Below are 19,677 nucleotides of genomic sequence, written 5' to 3'. Positions count from 1 at the left end.
TTCAAAAAAATTATAGTAAATAAAAATAATTATTCAAGAGGAAACTAATCAAATACTAAACAATTTTGCATGAGCTTCTATAGTAGAATTGCATTTATTATTTTGTATCATATTAAATGCTGTGAAATATGATTCAAATTCAACCAAAAAATTGTAAAATTCGGATTTACTTTTTGAAATTTAGATTTATGAATATGAAATTTCCCTAGCAATACATAAAGATTTAATATAGTAAATATATTCATATTTTAAATTAGGGCTGTCAAACGATTAAAATTTTTAATCGAGTTAATTACAGCTTAAAAATTAATTAATCGCAATTCTAACCATTTATCAAATATGCCATATTTTTCTGTAAATTATATATATATTCTGTAAAATAAATTGTTGGAATGGAAAGATAAGACACAAGATGGATACATACATTCAACATACGGACTGTAGTGGGCATTTCACTCTACTGTCATTTAAATCTGTCTATGCTGTCCTCACTCCGAAGCGTCTACTTTTTCCAAAGCTAGACAGCTAGTGAACGACACCATAATAATCAAACTTCTTACTTTTTCATCTGATTTATTAATAAAATTGCCTCAAACCATTGTCCTCTTTAGACCGTCGTAAAACTACAAAAAAAAAGTACACAAGCATTGCATTAGCAACAACTTTAGCTTAGCATGCTATACAGGTTCACAAAACAAACAAAAAGCGTCTCATACAAAAAATATAACATTTCGCTTACTAACATAATATGTGCATTATTTACAACAACCATACTTACGGACAAATCTTGTCCAAGGATCATATAAGCACAACATTACAACGTAGGCGTCAGCCAGAGACGTCCTGCAGCCATATTGAACTGGCAAGACAACAATAAACCATGTCGCAAAGCGACCACAAGAGTTCGCTGTTAGACAGCCCAAAAAGCCTTGCTGTAAAACTTACCAAAAGGCAGAATACTGTCTGAGCGGGACATGTGCGTTAATTGCGTCAAATATTTTAACGTGATTAATTTTAAAAATTAATTACCGCGCGTTAACGTGATAATTTTGACAGCCCTAATTTAAATATATTAGAAATTCTTCATAAGAAAGAAGCTGTCCATCACCTTTAAACAAATCTTTTAAGTATGTAATATTTTTATCAATCCAATTTTGTATGCCCCATCTCAAAATGGCGACACGTTGCTATGTGAGATAACGTCATCGTGACATCACGCCGACTGCGAGAATGAACTGATTCCATTATTTTGTCATTTCAAACAACATTAGACTTGTTTTGGATGTCCTTGATTATTCCGACTTGAGATCAGACGATTCCTTTATCCTCCTCTTAGATTTCTACAAAGCTTTTGATTCAATTTACTACGAATTCATATTTTTGACACTTTCAAAATTTGGCTTTGGAAATTTTTGTACAGCAGTCAAAGCTCTATATGCTAATGCTAACTGCTCGGTTAAGCTGAAATTTGGCACAACTACCAGATTTAACCTTAACCATGGTATCGGACAAGGGTGCCCAATCAGCCCATACCACTTTTCGATTTGCTCTCAAATTCTTGCGTCACACGTCCATAGGAGTAACTTAAAAGGAATCGAAATAGCGGAAAGGGAAATTCTTATCAGCCAACTGGCAGATGACACTCCAATTTTTCTAAAGGATAGAAATCAAGTACCTGACGCTTTGCAATGCATAAACGGTTTTTCTGAAGCTTCTGGTTCAACATTGAACCTAAATAAATGTCAGCTTCTCCCAATTAAAGAATGCGACGCATTAAATGTTTGTGACATTAGAGTTCTAAAAGAAGTGCAATATTTGGGTATCTTCATTTTGAAGGATTCTAGGCTAAGACTTTCCTCTAATTTTGTCCCGATCATTAAAAAAACCCAAACCAAAATAAACCAGTGGCTTCAAAGAAATGTATCTTTAAGGGGACGTATCCTACTCTCTAAGGCAGAAGGATTGTCCAGGATGATTTATGCTTCTTAATCTCTTCATATAGATTCCAAAACGTGTAAGGATGTTGACCGAATACTATTTGACTTCATTTGGAAGAATCAAACTCACTACATTAAAAACAAAAGTACTTCCATCCATCCATTATCTTCCGCTTGTTCCGGGGTCGGGTCGCGGGGGCAGCAGCTTTAACAGGGAAGCCCAGACTTCCCTCTCCCCAGCCACTTCAACCAGCTCCTCCGGCGGGATCCTAAGGCGTTCCCAGGCCAGCCGAGAGACCTAGTCTCTCCAGCGTGTCCTGGGTCGTCCCCAGGGCCTCCCGCCGTTGGGACATGCCCGGAACACCTCTCCAGGGAGGCGTCCGGGAGGCATCCGAACCAGATGCCCGAGCCACCTCAGCTGGCTCCTCCCTACGTGGAGGAGTAGCTGCTCGACGCCGAGTCCCTCCCGGATGACCGAGCTTCTCACCCTATCTCTAAGGGAGAGCCCGGACACTAGGAGTGGGAACCTCAGGGCACCTCACCATACGATACGATTCGCGATACAAGGCTCACGATAACGATTATATGACGATACAGCGATTATCGATATATTGGTCAGAAATTGGATACATGAAATTCTTCGATACAACTGTTGAAACGAAAAGAAAAAAAAAAGATATTTGAAAATAGAAAAAATACTGTTTAAGTCATTTATTAAACAGTGACACCTTTTCTGTGCAACATTGCTGTAAAATATAAATCTACTGCAAATTGTGCCCCTGCACATATAGAGGAAACCCACCACGACCACTGATATCGCTTGGAGAGATCATGATGAATGGCACCTTTAATTTCTTTAAAGTTATAAATCTTTAAAAAAATAAATAAAAAGTGCCGTAGGTGTCAGCAGTTGAGCTTGGAGTGGGGCAATGATAAAATTGGTGGGTCTTTTCTTCGTATATGAACTTTGTTGCTTGGTTTGAGCACTTCCGCTATCTGCTTCAGCATTTAAGATGTCAGACTTGCTCAGTCACAGTCTTCCTCACCTTAAAAACAACAAAATAAAACAAAAAATATTAGCTACTTCATAGCGTTTGAGTTGAAATCCTGATTTTTTTTTTGTGTTGGAAGTATTGAATTTAAAAAAAATATGAATTGAATGTATAGAAATTAAAAATTCAATAATTACCTATTTTTAATATGTAGGCTACATCAATAATTACCTATTTTTAATATGTAGGCTACATTAATTATCATGCACATCACTTTATATATCTTGGAACCTATTCAAACCATTTTTATAGCTTATTGTATCAAAATGACAGTAATAACCGTTTGTGTAGTAAACTAGATGGAAATTGGTTCTCAAATAAATCGGTAAATTCATGTGGGCTTGTTCGATATTCATTTTCATCCAGTTTAGGGTCCTGGTTTATTTTATATCATTCAACACCAAATGTCATCAAAATAATACATGTAAATTAAAAAGTCAATTACATTGCAAAACTTTCTTACCTCAAGTGATGAAAGCAAAGCTCACAAACTCCAGTGTCCACTACGTCACCAGCTCCCAGTGAAACTTATTTTTGTTAGACAATTCTTGCATACAGCAAAGTCCTTGTTCACCTTACTTCCTTTCTTGTTGGTGTAAAATCTAAAGGGTGTCCCCATGTGTGATTTGTAGCAATATTTTTCTCATTTTTTCCTCCACCGTTGTCACGGAGCTTTTTTATTTTTTCAACCCACTTGGAGCTTCCTCTCTTCTTCTCTAGACAACTTGTGCGCACTTTACCCTCACCGCCACTCTCGAGCGCCCCTAGTGGACCGCCAAGGAATTGCTCAACAAACATTGAGCAGTTTACAGCATCCATACTCCATTGTATGGCCAAAATGTTAAATAAAAGTATCGATTCTTGGCGGGAGCATATCGATAACCCATCGGGTTGCAAAATATCGCGATATATCGCTGTATCGAGATATTGTCACACTCATACCGGACACCCTGCGGAGGTAACTCATTTCGGCCGCTTGTATCCGGGATCCTGTTCTTTCGGTCACGACCCAAAGTTCGTGATCATAGGTGAGGGTAGAAACGTAGATCGAGTGGTAAATCGAGAGCTTTGCCTTTCGGCTCAGCTCCTTCTCTACCACTACGGACCGGTGCAGAGTCCGCATTACTGCACCGATTCGCCTGTCGATCTCCCGCTCCCTCCTACCGTCACTCGTGAACAAGACCCCAAGATACTTGAACTCCACTCGGGGCAGGATCTCATCCCCGACCCGGAGAGGGCACTCCACCCTTTTCCGGCTGAGGACCATGGTCTCGGATTTGGAGGTGCTGATCTTCATCCCAACCGCTTCACACTAGGCTGCGAACCGCTTCAGTGAGAGTTGGAGGTCACGGCTTGATGAAGCCAACAGCACTAAATTATCTGCAAAAAGCAGAGATTCAATGCTGAGGTCACCAAACCGGACCCCCTCAACGCTTCGGCTGCGCCTAGAAATTCTGTCCATAAAAATTATGAACAAAATCGGTGACAAAGGGCAGCCTTGGCGGAGTCCAACCCTCACTGGGCACAAATTCAACTTACTGCCGGCAATGCGGACCAAACTCTGACACCGGTCGTATAGGGACCGAACAGCCCTTACCAAGGGGCTCGGACTCCCCGAGGCACACGGTTGAACGCCTTCTCCAGATCCACAAAACACATGTAGACTGATCGGGCGAACTCCCATGCACCCTCGAGGACCCTGCAGAGGGTGTAGAGCTGGTCCACTGTTCCACGGCCGGGACGAAAACCACACTGCTCCTCCTGAATCCGAGATTTGACTTCTCGGCGGATTCTCCTCTCCAGCACCCCTGAATAGACTTTACCAGGGAGGCTGAGGAGTGTGATCCCTCTATAATTGGAACACAACCTCCGGTCCCCCTTCTTAAAAAGGGGTCTGCCACCCCGGTCTGCCAATCCAGAGGCACTGTCCCCGATGTCCACGCGATGTTGTAGAGACGTTTCAGCCACAACACCCCTACAACATCCAGAGCCTTTAGGAACTCCGGGCGGATCTCATCTACCCCCGGAGCCTTGCCACAGAGGAGCTTTCCAGCCGCCTCAGTGACTTCAACCCCAGAGATCGAAGAGCCCACCTTGGAGTCCCCAGACTCTGCTTCCTCAAAGGAAGGCGTGTCGGTGGAATTGAGGGGGGGGGCCTTTAAGTATTCTCCCCACCGGCTCACGACGTCCCGAGTCTAGGTCAGCAGCACACCATCTTCACTGTACACAGTGTTAATGGTGCACTGCTTTCCTCTCCTCAGGCGCCGGATGGTGGACCAGAATTTCCTCGAAGCCGCCCGGAAGTCATTTTCCATGGCCTCGCCGAACTCCTCCCATGTAAAAATGTACTTATGAACACATATGAACAGGGACGTCTGAATGCCATTGATTTTTCTAGTCTGAACTGCACCTTCAAGGTTAACTGGGCCAAACGTTTCCTTACAAATCCACTTTCAACATGGAATTTTATTCCTAATTTTATTTTTTCTAAGTATGGTGGCCTGAACTTTATTCTGAGTTGCAGCTTTGATGTTGACAAATTGGCAGGAAAGGTTTCTTTGTTCCACAAACAAGTATTGTCAGCATGGTCCATGATATACAAACACAATTTCTCACCACATCCACATATAATCTGGAATAACAGGACAATTCTTTATAAAAACAAATCCTTATTTTTGGACAATTAGGTGCAACGTAATATTATTTTTGTGTCCCAACTTTTTAATCGCAATGGGCACCTGATGTCTTATGCAGAGTTTCTGGATTGTTTTCAGTTCCCAGTTTGACCTCAGCAATGTGCCATTGTTTTTGATGCTATTCCGTCAGGTATCATGATGCTTTGCAGAAATGTAAACTTGCCATTGCTAAGTTTAGCTCCTCCGAATATATTAAACTCAAGTGTGGGGAAATTGTGTTTGCGTCATAACAAGAATTCAAATAGATATGTTGGATCGCTTTTTCAGAATCACCTTAGATTCAAGCCATATGTTCAATCGTTTTGGAATCGATTTGTTGGAGATATAATTTGGTTCAGGGTTTGGACTATCCCCAGATTCCTCAACATGTCCCTGTTGACTAATAAGGTCAAAGAAGTCTCTTTCAAAATTATTCACAGATATTATCCTGCAACTCACTACACTAAAAAATCAAGAGGGACATTGACACGAACTGTTCGTTCTGTGGAGATCATCCGGAGACAGTTCAGCACCTTTTTTGGACTTGTTCTTTTTCCAACAAATTTTGGAAAGATTTTTATATGTTTGTTGACAGGAATCTACATGTGGACTTCAAGCTAAAATGGGAAAATACCAATTTTTGGGTTTATTAAAAGATCAGGAATGAAGATATTTTTATTGTTAATCTGCTTCTTTTGTTGTCGAAATTCTACATCCACAAATGTTCAGCAAGCTGTTACCATCTTTTTCTCACTTCCACAATGAAACGGTATGCTACATAAAATCTATCGAAAAAAATCAAAGAATAGGAAAGCGGAGAAAATGATTGATATTTGTGAAAAGCTACGACTTATTTGTGAATAGTTTATTATAGTGTTATTCATTTGTTTTTTTCTCTAATATGCAATGTTTGGTATGTTTGTAACTAGAGATGTCGATCGGGTCCGATCACATCATTTTCAGAGTATCGGAATCGGCAAAAAAATATCAGCCATGCCTTTTTTGATATATATTTTTTAATTAAATGGTTTTCTAACTGTATTTATCGTTACAGACATAATATGTTACACTCATCCAGAGTCTTTAGTTCAGGTTTATCGTAGGGTTATCATAAATATCCCGAAAATGGCGGCATTTGTATGATTGATAAATGTGACACACTAAAGTATTTAAAGCTACTAATATTCGATCTGAATGACATGATTTCATTCGTTGACACACTCAATCTAATGTGACACAAGTTTACTTGCATAGAGAGCTGTAATTCAGTATTTAATGAGTAGAGCAACTTTTGGCAATGCTTTGTAACCACCTCTAGACTAATTATAACCTTGTTAACTCTCCCTATATATTTAGAACTGTCATGGTAAGCAGTGTGGGGAAGCACGGTAGCAATAACTTATTGTCTTTACACCTCATCAAATTTCCTAAAGCATAGATGGTATATCCATTGTTAGCATGACTCACAGTCATGGTTCCACTTTCCCATCATGCCTTGGGGCATTCTGCAGTATCTGAACTGAAAGCTCAACAAATACACTAGATGGCAGTATTTAGTCACAATACACAAAGTCCCAAGTCTTTCTATCCGTGGATCCCTCTCACAGAAAGAATGTTAATAATGTAAACGCCATCTTGAGAATTTATTGTCATAATAAACAAATACAGTACTTATGTACTGTATGTTGAATGTATATATTCGTCCGAGTTTTATTCATTTTTTTCTTAATGCATTGCCAAAATGTATATGATCGGGAAAAATTATCGGGAATGATCGGAATTGAATCGGGAGCCAAAAAAAGCAATCGGATAAGGAAATATCGGGATCGGCAGATACTCAAACTAAAACGATCGGGATCGGATCGGGAGCAAAAAAAACATGATCGGAACAACCCTATTTGTAACCCATGACATATTTGTGTTTGTATTCTTTTGTTTTTTGGTTTTTATTAGTATTGTCTGCATTTTTGTGTTTGTATTGTTGATTATTTGTTGTGTTGTTATTGTTGTTAATTTTAAAAAATCCATTATTTTGTTGCCTGATGGAAGAATTTCAACGAAAGCAGTATAGTTAGTTGGATAAAGACCTAACTTTCAACGTCCCAGACAAACTTCTGAGCCTTTAAAAGTGAGCTGTTGATAGTTATGACTCAAATTCCGATATGTTTATCATAGTATTCAATATTTTGGGAGTCCAAACTCGTCAACATATGACACTGAAGTTTCAGCAGCTGAACATTTGTACTTCCCGTTCACTTGACGCAACATTTGTGGCTGACGTTTCTACTTCCGGTTCACTTGACGCAACATCTGTGGCTGTTCCGCTAGTTCTTTCGTGTACTCTTCTCCTAACCAAACGAGCTCCTTTAAAGCATTCTCATCGGGTAAATACCGAAGTAAGCGTTTTGTTGGGAAAAAAAACGTCCCATCTTAAACCTTGGTGGAAGTCGTTTGGCTTTATGTTGAAGTTTAACAGGCTTACATGACTTCGTTTTGTTTAGCTCACCTCGCTAGCCAAGACACGTTAATGCATTTCGATCGCTTTTACTTCAAGTTATGTTAATTTTGTTTTAAAGGGGATCACCTGCTTTACAGACTAGCGTGGGAAATGAGAGGAAATCCAGGCCAAGACGAACAACTGAATAACGAAAGAAAATGAGGGTAAGATCACGACATTACTTGTTGTATTCTTCATGGAATATCAGACTTGAGTTGATGTGACTGTGACCAGTAATTGTGACTGTATGGCAAAATTCCCATATCTGGCTCAAGATAGGACGAGTGTGAAAATATTATGAAGGGTTTATTACTCGAAGCTTCATTAATGGAGAAGTGCAGTGTTGTCACGGATTACTTAAAAAAGTAATTGAATTACTGATTACACTTCAAAAAAGTAATCTAGTTACTTTACTGATTACTTTATTATCAAAGTAACTAAGTTACTTTAAAAGTAACTTATCAGTTTTTACCAATTTTTCTCCTTTTGCTGCCTCAACATAGAGCAGGGCGGTAAACCGAAAATTTACCGTCACCGAAATTCTTAACGATGACCGACGTAATTTTGACCATGTCGGTAAATTCGGTAAATTAATAAAACAAGAAAATATAGTCTTTTCATCCCGCTTTGATTCTGTGTTGTTCGTCTATGTTCATTCCCCTTTAAGAAAGCAGTGAATGTGCTTACGTAGGGAGTCACGTGATCATCAGGAAGCCAATCAAACAAAAGCCCGGTAAGCTAACGCTAGCAGCTAACGCTACAAGCAAAACGTGATGGAGTGTGGCTTAAGGGAGGTTCACCAAACTTTCGACCGACTTTAAGTAGACTCTTGGTGGCATCCAGACGGGCTTTCACCCGCTGTCCTCCTTTGTTCTCACGATTTCCGGAGATGGTGCTTTCAGTGCTTTCTACTGGTAGCCAGGCTAACGCTAGCTAGCGGCTAACGCTACAAATGAACGTTATGGAGTCAGATAGCGGCTCTAACCTTATCAAAACCGCTGAAATTAATGAGTGGATTGGGCACGGACTGCATCTTGCAATTACTATGTGGCGTTATTTTGTATCTGTCTGTGTGTGATTCCTCTGATAGCTTTTGTGATGGTAAAGCATTCAGCATAAAGTACAATCCAACGGCAAAACTTATAATGACCGAGAAATGGCCCCAGCTATTTTTATTGTGCGTGCATTTATTAAAAAATGCACTGGGGGGAAAAAAAAACCTTAAACCATAAAGTAAACACTTGTATTTAATAATTATGTCACAGCAGCCATTAACAATAAGTTGTCTTTTTGAAGTGTACTGTTCAAGCTGCAAGTCATTTGTGTTACAATTACATGTTTGCACAGGCATAATGATTTTGACAATGTACATTGCTCAAGTCATACACGCTGTTATAAATGTTCATACTTGAATTCTTATTGCTTACAATACATTTTTATAAACTTAATGTTTAGACTGCATGTACAATTGTTAAATACAGTATATCAAATTGAATCCTGGTAAATAAATCAACAAGAAATAGTTAATCTGTATTTCATGCATCGATTCAGATTTTCAAATTATATAACAGTCCGCTTGGGCGAATTTATCGTCATTTATCGTTATCAAGATAAATCTGCTCAATTTATCGTGATACATGTTTAAGGCCATATCGCCCAGCCCTACCTCAACATAAAAGTAACAGAAAAATGTCATTGTGTGTAATTCACATTAGTGACGGGATCTGTCGTTCACTTGAGTAAACGAATCCATTCCGGTTCGTTCAGTAAAAAGATTAGTTCAAACAAATCGTTCAACGAATCGTTCGCCCCCCTCATATCCCTCCCCGCCCAAATGAATCGTTCGGTTAGTGAACGGGAAGTGACGTTGCCGAACGAATCACCAAAGACCGCTTCGCAGTATAACTGAACGGGAAGTGACATTGCTTGGTCCCTCCCTCTCTTGCACACAGGCTCCTCATTGATCGCTTGTCGTAGTTTCAGAAATGAGTGACAGGCGATATCATTCTGCTTTCACAAACAGCCTCGTCTCCCTCCCGCTGCTGCAAAAGCGAGGGAGAACTTCCGCGTCGTCTGTCCTAGTTCTATGGGCTCAAAGTCATGGCTCGTGCTTGCATTTCGATTGAGGACACGGTTAAACATTTTCCTTTTGTGGAGGGAGTGGGGGTTTGGGGTCGGGGGTGCACGGACTTTCTTTAGCATGTTCTTGATCACATATACAATGCTGCTGCTACCAGCCAACGCAGCATGCTTGCTGTCACGAAAATAAAAATAAATCGAAAGTTTAATTTCTAAATATGAAACGACCAACACATCATACTTACCTCTCGCTCTGTTGTATTTTTGTTTTTTAGTATTAAGATGATCGCATTGAATTTTTGCACTGGTATTGATAAATAAAATAATCCGGTCAGCTCCCCTGTGGTCCCCGCATCTCAGATCGTCAAATGCTGACGAGAAATAATGGTTTGCTCTTTACGATGTCGCCTTTCTACTCTCATTAGTCTGTTAAGAAAAATGTAGACATATTGCGACATCTCCCGTGTCCGCGTGCTTTGTTTTTGGGCGCTTGGGTAGCACATGATGGACGGATTGACATAATTTGTCAAACCAACCAACACCCGACACGCTCTGACACGAAAAAAAAAATAAAACACTCGGAAAAAATTGACATGTATATACAGTTTCATTGCAAATCAGTATTATGGTGATCATACTAAATATTCTTTTTTCTGTACACGTATGAGGTAAATATCGCTGCTATGAAGCCTCCATATAGTGACAGTTCTCTGCCCCCTTCACTGCCGTCACACGACCGCAGCTCAGCTTTTTCTTGCCTCGTAGCTACGCGTGTTTTAAATTGCTGTAAATTTGATAGTATATCGTCATAGGTAGTCCCGAGTCTGTTGAGAAAAGTAGTACACTAAACCATGCTCGCTAGATTTGTGTGGTGTTTTTGTCTGTTTGAGCAGCATTTGATAGGCTCCACGTTAACAAATATGTGACAAAGTCATTTCCTTTCATTTTTTGATTTGTTCACCGCATAGTCATTACTGGAAAGTCAAGTTAGCAGCAAGCTAGGTCAGGAACCGAAGGACCGAGTCACTGAACGGGAAGTGACAAAACTCAGTCTTGCCCCACTGCCTGCACGTTGGCTGCTTATTGGCCACACGTGGAAGTGAGTGACAGACGCCCTGATTCTGTTTCCGCTCCCTCCCCCGCCCGCGATGAGGCTGGCGTCTGATTGGTCGTTTGCGTTGTCAGAGGACGCTGCCGCTTGCTCAACGCCCTCCCACGCAGCGAACAAGCACCAACTTCATAGAACGAATCAGTACAGATGGTGATTAGTTTGGTCTCGTTCACCCAAACAATTCGTTCAAAAAGAACGAATCGTTCGCGACCGATACTACACTAATTACAGGCCTCTCTAATCTTTTCAAGTAGGAGAACTTGCACAATTGGTGGTTGACTAAATACTTATTTGCCCCACTGTACTTTGCGCAGGTCTAGTTTATAGCGTCAGAAAAAAAATGCAACATGATGCATCACGGAAAAATCTCAACTTTAGCAAAACACGTGATTTGTTTTTTCTTCCACCCAGAGTCCCACAGACGTCACTGTAGAAGATTTTCATCTTGAGAAATACGATCCCATCCACGTTAAACAGGAGGCGGAGTCCGAGATGGCGCGTATCAAACAGGAGGCGGAGTCCGAGATGCCGCGTATCAAACAGGAGGCGGAGTCCGAGATGCCGCGTATCAAACAGGAGGCGGAGCCCGAGACCCCCTACATTAAAGAAGAAGAACTGGAAGATGAAATCTCCAAGTTTCCAATGTGTGTCAGTGTGAAGATCGAAGAAGACGAAGGTCCAAGCGAAGAGAGCGGATCAGCGAAACATTGGGGCGACAGCTCATTTCAGCACCTGACAACAAAAGGAGAGGGACAATCGCAAACAGACGGCCTCTTAGCTCCGCTTTCAGACAGCGACGACGTAACATCACACTCATCTGACTTCAACACTGATGAGGAGGAAGATGACTTTGACCAAAAAGCTTCAAAATCCTTAAACATGTCATCACGGAAAAGAAACACTCAAAAAAGAGCGGTGAGGAAAGCTGCTCCCTGCACACTTTGCGGTAAAATATTTTCTAGGAAATTTCTGTTAAAAATGCACATGTTGACACACACCGGGGAGAAGCCTTATAGCTGCACACTTTGCGATAAAAGATTTTCTTGCAATTCTAGTTTAGTTAGACATAAACGTACACACACGGGAGAGAAGCCTTACGCCTGCACATTTTGCGATAAACGATTCATCGACAAGTGCGGTTTAAGAATTCACACAAAAACACACACTGGAGAAAAGCCTTTTCCCTGCGCATTTTGTGGTAAACGATTCCCCCTTAAGGCAAATTTAAACAAACACATCACCACACACACTGGAGAGAGGCCTGTCGCCTGCTCATTATGCGATAAAAAATTCCTCAGCAAGTCCAGTTTAGAAGTTCACACAAGAACACACACCGGTGAAAGGCCTTTTGCCTGCACACTTTGTGGCAAAAGTTTTGTCGGTAAGGGAGGTTTAAAAAAACACGAATGGAAACACACTGGAGAGAAGCCTTTCGCCTGTACATATTGCGATAAAAGATTTGCTATGAAGCATGTTCTCGAAAGGCATAAGCGTTTACACACTGGAGAAAAGCCTTTTGCCTGCACACTTGGTGGTCCAAAATTCACTCAGGAGGGACATTTTCGTCAAAAATTCACTCAGGAGGGACATTTTCGTCAAAAATTCACCCAGGAGGGACATTTCGTATCGCACACAAGCAACCACACCGTAGAGAAACCTTTCGCTTGCACAATTTGTGGTAAAAGATTCGTCGATATGGGAGATTTAAACAAACACACAAGTAGGCATGTGCCGGTTACCGCTTTGAAGGTTTACCGTGGTATGAAAACGTCACGGTTTCAAAACCAGTAAAATTTTCCGTCATACCCAGCGCTTATTTGTAAATCATAAGCTGCCGGAACGCAAAGTACATTTGACAGCGCAGGGATGGCGAGACGGTCACAGGTCCCGGAACATACACAGAAAATTGTGTTGAAACAACACGCAAATACACACTTGCCATGCTGTGGAACTTAGAAGTAGGGTTTGTGACAAAATATTGAAATGGTGATATACCGTGATACTTTCTATCCCAAAAGGTTATCGATATGCTCCTGCCAAGAATCAAGATATTGTTTTAATAAGGTGTCAATGTTTTTAAAAAGGCGAATAAATAATAAAAAAAAAAAATCCCAACAAGTTATCAAACTCTTCTACCATAAAACAACCCTTCGCAAAAAGTATGTAATCACCAGTCTCTGAAAAAATGCTTGAAAAGCTTGAAAAAATTAATTACTTCAGAAGTGTAGTTCTTTAGCATTCAGAAACACTAAAAGAAATGGGTAAAAAATAATTGTGGTGGTCAGTAAATGTTACTTTTATAGGGCAAGTTCAGGGAAATATATATGGGATCACTCCATCATGAGAAACAAACAAAGAAATAACAATCAAAACACATCTTTGGTATTTAGTAGCACCACCTCTGGTTTTCATGACAGCTTGCAGTCTCTGAGGCATGGACTTGATGAGTATTCTTCATCAATTTGGTGTCAACTCTTTGATTGCAGTTGCCAGATCATCCATGCAGGTCGGAGCCTTGCTGTGGACCTTTTTTTTTTTTCCCCCAATTTTCACCACAGGTTATCAATAGGGTTGGGATCAGGGCTATTTGCAGGCCATGACGTTGACTGGATGAGTCTTTCTCCAAGGAATGCTTTAATAGTTTTAGCTCTGTGGCATGATGTATTGTCATCTTGGAAAATGACCAACATATTTTCAATTGAAGGGATAAGAAAGCTGTCTAAAATTTCAATGTAAACTTGTGCATTTATTGAAGATTAAACCACAGCCATCTCCCCAATGCCTTTGCCTGACATGCAGCCCCATATCATCAAGGACTGAAGGAATTTTGATGTCTTCTTCAGGCAACTATCTTTGTAAATCTCACTGGAACGGCACCAAACAAAAGTTCCATCATCATCACTGTGTCCAATGCAGATTCTTGACTCTTGACAAGGTGATGATGCTGGATCTTTTGTTTGGTGCCGTTCCAGTGAGACATTAAATGGCCCAAAATTACGTAATTGCCTGGCATTGACTGCCTCTGACTGCCATAGACGTTCAATCCGTTTGAAGTGGGAGGGATGGGTTCATTCGCTGCCACCCTCCCAATTCAAATGGATTGGACATCTACTAGTGATGAACTGATTCAAATTCACACTAGAAGCTTGTTTTTCTGTTTATTCGTTGTTTGTAGAATATCCATGAATGATTTCCTGACCAACGTATCGATAATCGTTGCATCGCCATTTCGTCAGATCGTTATCGTGAGCTTTGTATCGCGAATCGTATCGTATCGTGAGGTACCAATTGGTTCCCACTCCTACTTAGAAACCTCAATTTCAGATAATATTTGTCATACAAATGTTATGACAACAATTTAAAATTATTTAGGCTACAATTGCCTACACCACCACAGGTGGGGCTTAAAGTACCCAGTCAGCAATTAGTTTCTCAACAGGTCTAATTTGTAAAGATCAGAGATTACAAAAATAACACAAATCTCCCATTATTATTATTTATTATAATAATGGGTGGGTTTGAGGAAGCTCTCTGATTGGTCAATTGCCGTGTATTAATCACCATATAATATGGCCAGATGATTAACTCATTAACTCCCAGGCATTTTCACCGGAGCAAGGCCCACCACAACTCCACGTGCGGGACTGGTATGAATTTAGCCAGTGGAGGTCCAACAAGATTTAGGAAGAGTAAATATGATACGGTGGATGTGAGCAGAGACGCACGGTTGGGAGTGCAAATCAAGTTCATTTGAGAAAATCCGCGCTGACATTCAGCACTTACAATCGGAATACTGTTAACAGCCACATGTAACCCGATTAGTTCCTCAGGCATGTCGTTTCCATCTGAATCTCTGTACTTTCTGTAGGCCACAGTGACTCTCCATATAGCGCATCTGAATCCTCGGGCCAATACTGTGCGTAAAGCACCTTCAACTCCTCGATATCCTTGTTATATCCAGATTTATCTGGCAACCAACCTCCTTGGGATAACACGTGATTTGTTGGTCCAGCTTTTCGGCGGATCAACAAATCTCCGACTCAATTTTTTTAGAAACAACATGCAATTCTTGGGTTTTGTTCTGTAAATAAATTTATGAATATTATTTTATTTTATTGCGTAATGTCCTGAATTATGCACGGTCGCTGGTAGTGGAGAGCTGTGAGGTAGTAGGAATGTGGTGGCAGGCCGCTGTTATTTTGTTTGTTTTCTTATTGTTGCCACAATAAAGTGGAGAAAGCCATCAACGCCTCTTCTCCTTCTTTCCTCCCATTCGGGGCTATTACAATACATTTAAAAAAAAAAAAAAATGTTTTAATTAGGGCTGTCAAACGATTAAAATTTTTAATCGAGTTAATTACAGCTTGAAAATTAATTAATCGCTATTCAAACCATCTATAAAATTTGCCATATATTTCTGTAAATTATTGTTGGAATGGAAAGATAAGGACACAAGATTGATATATAGATTCAACATACGGTACATAAGGACTTCATTTGTTTATTATAACAATAAATCAACAAGATCCCATTAACATTAACATTCTGTTAAAGCGATCCATGGATAGAAAGGCTTGTAGTTCTTAAAAGATAAATGTTAGTACAAATTATAGAAATTTTATATTAAAACCCCTCTTAATGTTTTCGTTGTAATAAAATTTGTTAAATTTTCAATCAAAAAATAAACTAGTAGCCTGCCATTGTTGATGTCAATAATTACTTACGCAATGCTCATGGGTGCTGAAGCCTATAAAATCAGTCGCACGCAAGCGCCAGCAGAGGGCAGCAAAACCCCATAAAACACAATTAGCAAGTGGGCAGTTCACTGAACTGTCATTTAAATCTGTCTGTCAAATATTGTCAAATATTTTAACGTGATTAATTTTAAAAAATGAATTACCACCCGTTAATGCGATAATTTTGACAGCCCTAGTTTTAATATTATTTTCTATACACAAGAGTTGCCGGATCTGCCAAAATAAGTCCCGGAACACAGGGAGGCCAAAATCAAGAGGTGCCGGCATGTTCCGACTCAAATTAACCCCTGAATAATCCTATATAAAGCATACAACAAATTATTACCAATGAACCTCTTTTTCCCGATGTTTCAGTGGATAAAACGTGTATATTTTTGTTTCTTTTGGAAAAGTATTTCTGGATTATATCGTTACTTTTTAGCTCTTAAAAAAATACATCAGTGTTCTGTCTAAAACAGTGCATTTCCGTGTGGACTGCCCGACCGCATTAAACAAAAGACAAAAAACCATGTGGCATTTCCCAAGGCCCACAGCCTGTCAAAAGGATGGATGCTGGAAAAGTGGCAAAAGGTGGATTTTTCAGATGAATCTTCCATTGAATTACACCACAGTCGCCGCAAATATTGCAGGAGACCTACTGGAGCCCACATGGATCTGAGATTCAAGAAAACAGTAAAGTTTGGTGGTGGCAAAATCATGGTCTTGGGTTACATCCGGTATGGGGGTGTGCAAGGTATCTGCAGGGTGGAAGGCAACATAAATAGTCTGAAATATTAACAAATCTGATGCCTCTTACATACCTAACCATAAAAAGGGACAGATTCTGCAGCAGGATGGTGCTCCATTGCATACTTCAATCTCTACCTCAAAGTTCCTCAAGGCAAAGAAGATCAAGATCCTCCAGGACTGGCCAGCCCAGTCACCAGACATGAACAGGATGAAAGAGGAAGCATGGAAGACGAAACCCAAGAATGTTGATGAACTCTGGGAGGCATGCAAGACTGCTTTCTTTGATGTTCCTAATGACTTCATCAATAAATTGTATGAATCGTTGCCGAACCACACGGATGCAGTCCTTCAAGCCCATGGAAGTCATACAAAATATTAAATTTGGATCTCACTGCGCCACTACTTAATTCACTTATGTTATGTAACATATTTTTATATTTGAAGTATTTTTTTGTCAAATTTCACACTACTTTCTGTAGGCGACAAAACTTTTGTCTTACCAAAATTTGACCATTGTGTCTTCATTAAATGATAAATCTTTTTTCAGTGAAACAAATATTTTTTTGTACATTTAACATAATTTGAGAGGGTCTTAGCTTTCATTTGAGACATTTGTGAAACCAATAGAATAATTAAAAGTCAGGTTATTAGTAGAGATGGATGCCGATCGATCGGGTCCGATCACGTCATTTTCAAAGTATCGGAATCGGCAAAAAAATATCGGCCATGGCTTTAATTTTTTTTTAATTAAATCATTTTCTAATTGTATTTAACGTTACAGACATAATATGTTACACTCATCCAGAGTCTTTAGGCTTAAGGAAGGGTTATCAAATTTATCCTGATAACGGCGGTAATTAATTTTTTTAAAAAATGTATCACGTTAAAACGTTTAACGCAACTAATGCATGAGTTGCACGACCCACTCACGCATTGTCGCGCTCAATCTGTAATGGTGCCGTTTTACCTATATCGAGAGATAAAAGGCAGCGTAAAATGAGTAGTGAATTTTGACAGCCTTTGGAGCCTTTTTTTCATTGGCTTAAGCCTTACAATCCCTCTCCCTACGTTTAGAAATATCATGGGATGCAATGTGGGGAAGCAAGGTAGCAATTGATCTTTTTCTTAACCCCTTAAGTTATTTCCCAACGCGGAGAAGATATATCAATTGGTAGCACTACGCACAGTCATGGTTCCACTTTCCATCATGCATTTGGGCATGGCTACAGTATCATTTACTGAAAGCTCAACAAATACACTAGAAGGCAATATTTAGTCACAATATACAAAGTCACAAGTCTTTCTATCCGTGGATCCCTTTTACAGAAAGAATGTTAATAATGTAAATGCTATCTTGAGGATTTATTGTTATAATAAACAAATACAGTACTTATGTACAGTATGTTGAATGTATATATTCGTCCGAGTTTTATTCATTTTTTTCTTAATGCATTGCCAAAATGTATATGATCGGGAAAAATTATCGGGAATGATTGGAATTGAATCGGGAGCAAAAAAAAGCAATCGGATCGGGAAATATCGGGATCGGCAGATACTCAAACTAAAACGATCGGGATCGCAAAAAAACATGATCGGAACAACTCTATTAGCAATTGTTTCTACAAAATGGATAAGCGACTTTTGTCAGGGTCTGTACCAACAAATTTCATATTTCACTTTTCCCCTCAAACACAGATCGATGTAAAATACATAGTTTTCAAGGCAGAAACGTAACAACGCCCCATTTTCTTTTGTTGTTTTTTTTTTTTTTTTTTTTACAAAGCATTCTGATCACTTCAAGTAAATTGTATGGCACTTTAAAGACTCCATGTTATTGGTGATATTAATGGATATATTCTCTCACCGAACATTGCAATCCTACCTCCCTGCTCTGCATCTGTGGTCTCATCACGGCTGGTCCTTGAATGACCTGTATACACTCACCGGCCACTTTATTAGGTACACCTGTCCAACTGCTCGTTAACACTTAGTTTCTAATCAGCCAATCACATGGCGGCAACTCGGTGCATTTAGGCATGTAGACATGGTTTAAGACAATCTCCTGCAATTCAAACCGAGCATCAGTATGGGAAAGAAAGGTGATTTGAGTGACTTTGAACGTGGCATGGTTGTTGGTGCCAGAAGGGCTGGTCTGAGTATTTCAGAAACTGCTGATCCACTGGGATTTTCACGCACAACCATCTCTAGGGTTTACAGAGAATGGTCCGAAAAAGAAAAAATATCCAGTGAGCGGCAGTTCTGGGGGCGGAAATGCCTTGTCGATGCGGGAAGTCAGAGGAGAATGGCCAGACTGGTTCGAGCTGATAGAAAGGCAACGGTGACTCATATAACCACCTGTTACAACCAAGGTAGACAGAAGAGCATCGCTGAACACACAGTACGTCGAACTTTGAGGCTGATGGGCTACAGCAGCAGAAGACCACGCCGTTTTTTTTTTTGCCGTACTGGAATAAAGTGTACTTGCACATCCACTCAGTAGGTGGCAGTGGCGCTCTCATTTTCAGAGTGCGCGCAGTATTTTTGAACTAAGGAAGAGCACTCAGCACACACAGACAACAGATCTGAAGAGTAGTGTGCCACCGCCGTTTTCGAAAGCCGTTTTCCGACCGGACTCACTCACGCAGCGACCCACTGTCTTGTCCAGTTCTCACGTCGCCGCCCGAGAAGTGCCATTTTCGGCTTGGGATCGTCACGACGACCGCCCTCACCTACGGTTCTACCTCGGCCGCCGTGAATGCGCTTTTTTCGTGCCGTTTGCCTTTTAGCTTTGACTTTTAATACAGTGGGTGATGATGAAAGACCACTGTTTACTGTGTCTA

The 19,677-nt window shown here is 40.2% G+C and overlaps 1 protein-coding gene across 8 annotated transcripts in view; it reads left to right on the top strand.

The window, feature by feature from the left end:
- Positions 1-19,677, top strand: part of LOC130918803 (gastrula zinc finger protein XlCGF57.1-like) — a 46,880-nt gene that overhangs the window by 22,428 nt on the left and 4,775 nt on the right. The window contains exons 1-3 of one of the 8 annotated variants that reach the window (XM_057840875.1): positions 7,901-8,048; positions 8,241-8,325; positions 11,763-12,266. In XM_057840875.1, the coding sequence (XP_057696858.1) occupies positions 8,320-8,325; positions 11,763-12,266 (510 nt within the window). In that variant the 5' untranslated portion in view covers positions 7,901-8,048; positions 8,241-8,319. Of the gene's footprint in view, positions 1-7,900; positions 8,061-8,240; positions 8,326-11,762; positions 12,298-19,677 lie in introns of those variants that run through there. The other 7 variants (XM_057840874.1, XM_057840885.1, XM_057840878.1 and 4 more) reach the window with 7 other exon arrangements.

The sequence above is a fragment of the Corythoichthys intestinalis genome, chromosome 7 (genome assembly GCF_030265065.1).
Source record: "Corythoichthys intestinalis isolate RoL2023-P3 chromosome 7, ASM3026506v1, whole genome shotgun sequence".
Lineage (NCBI taxonomy): Eukaryota > Metazoa > Chordata > Actinopteri > Syngnathiformes > Syngnathidae > Corythoichthys > Corythoichthys intestinalis.
The sequence above is the reverse complement of the archived record's forward strand: the minus strand, read 5'-3'. Positions and strand labels throughout refer to the sequence as shown.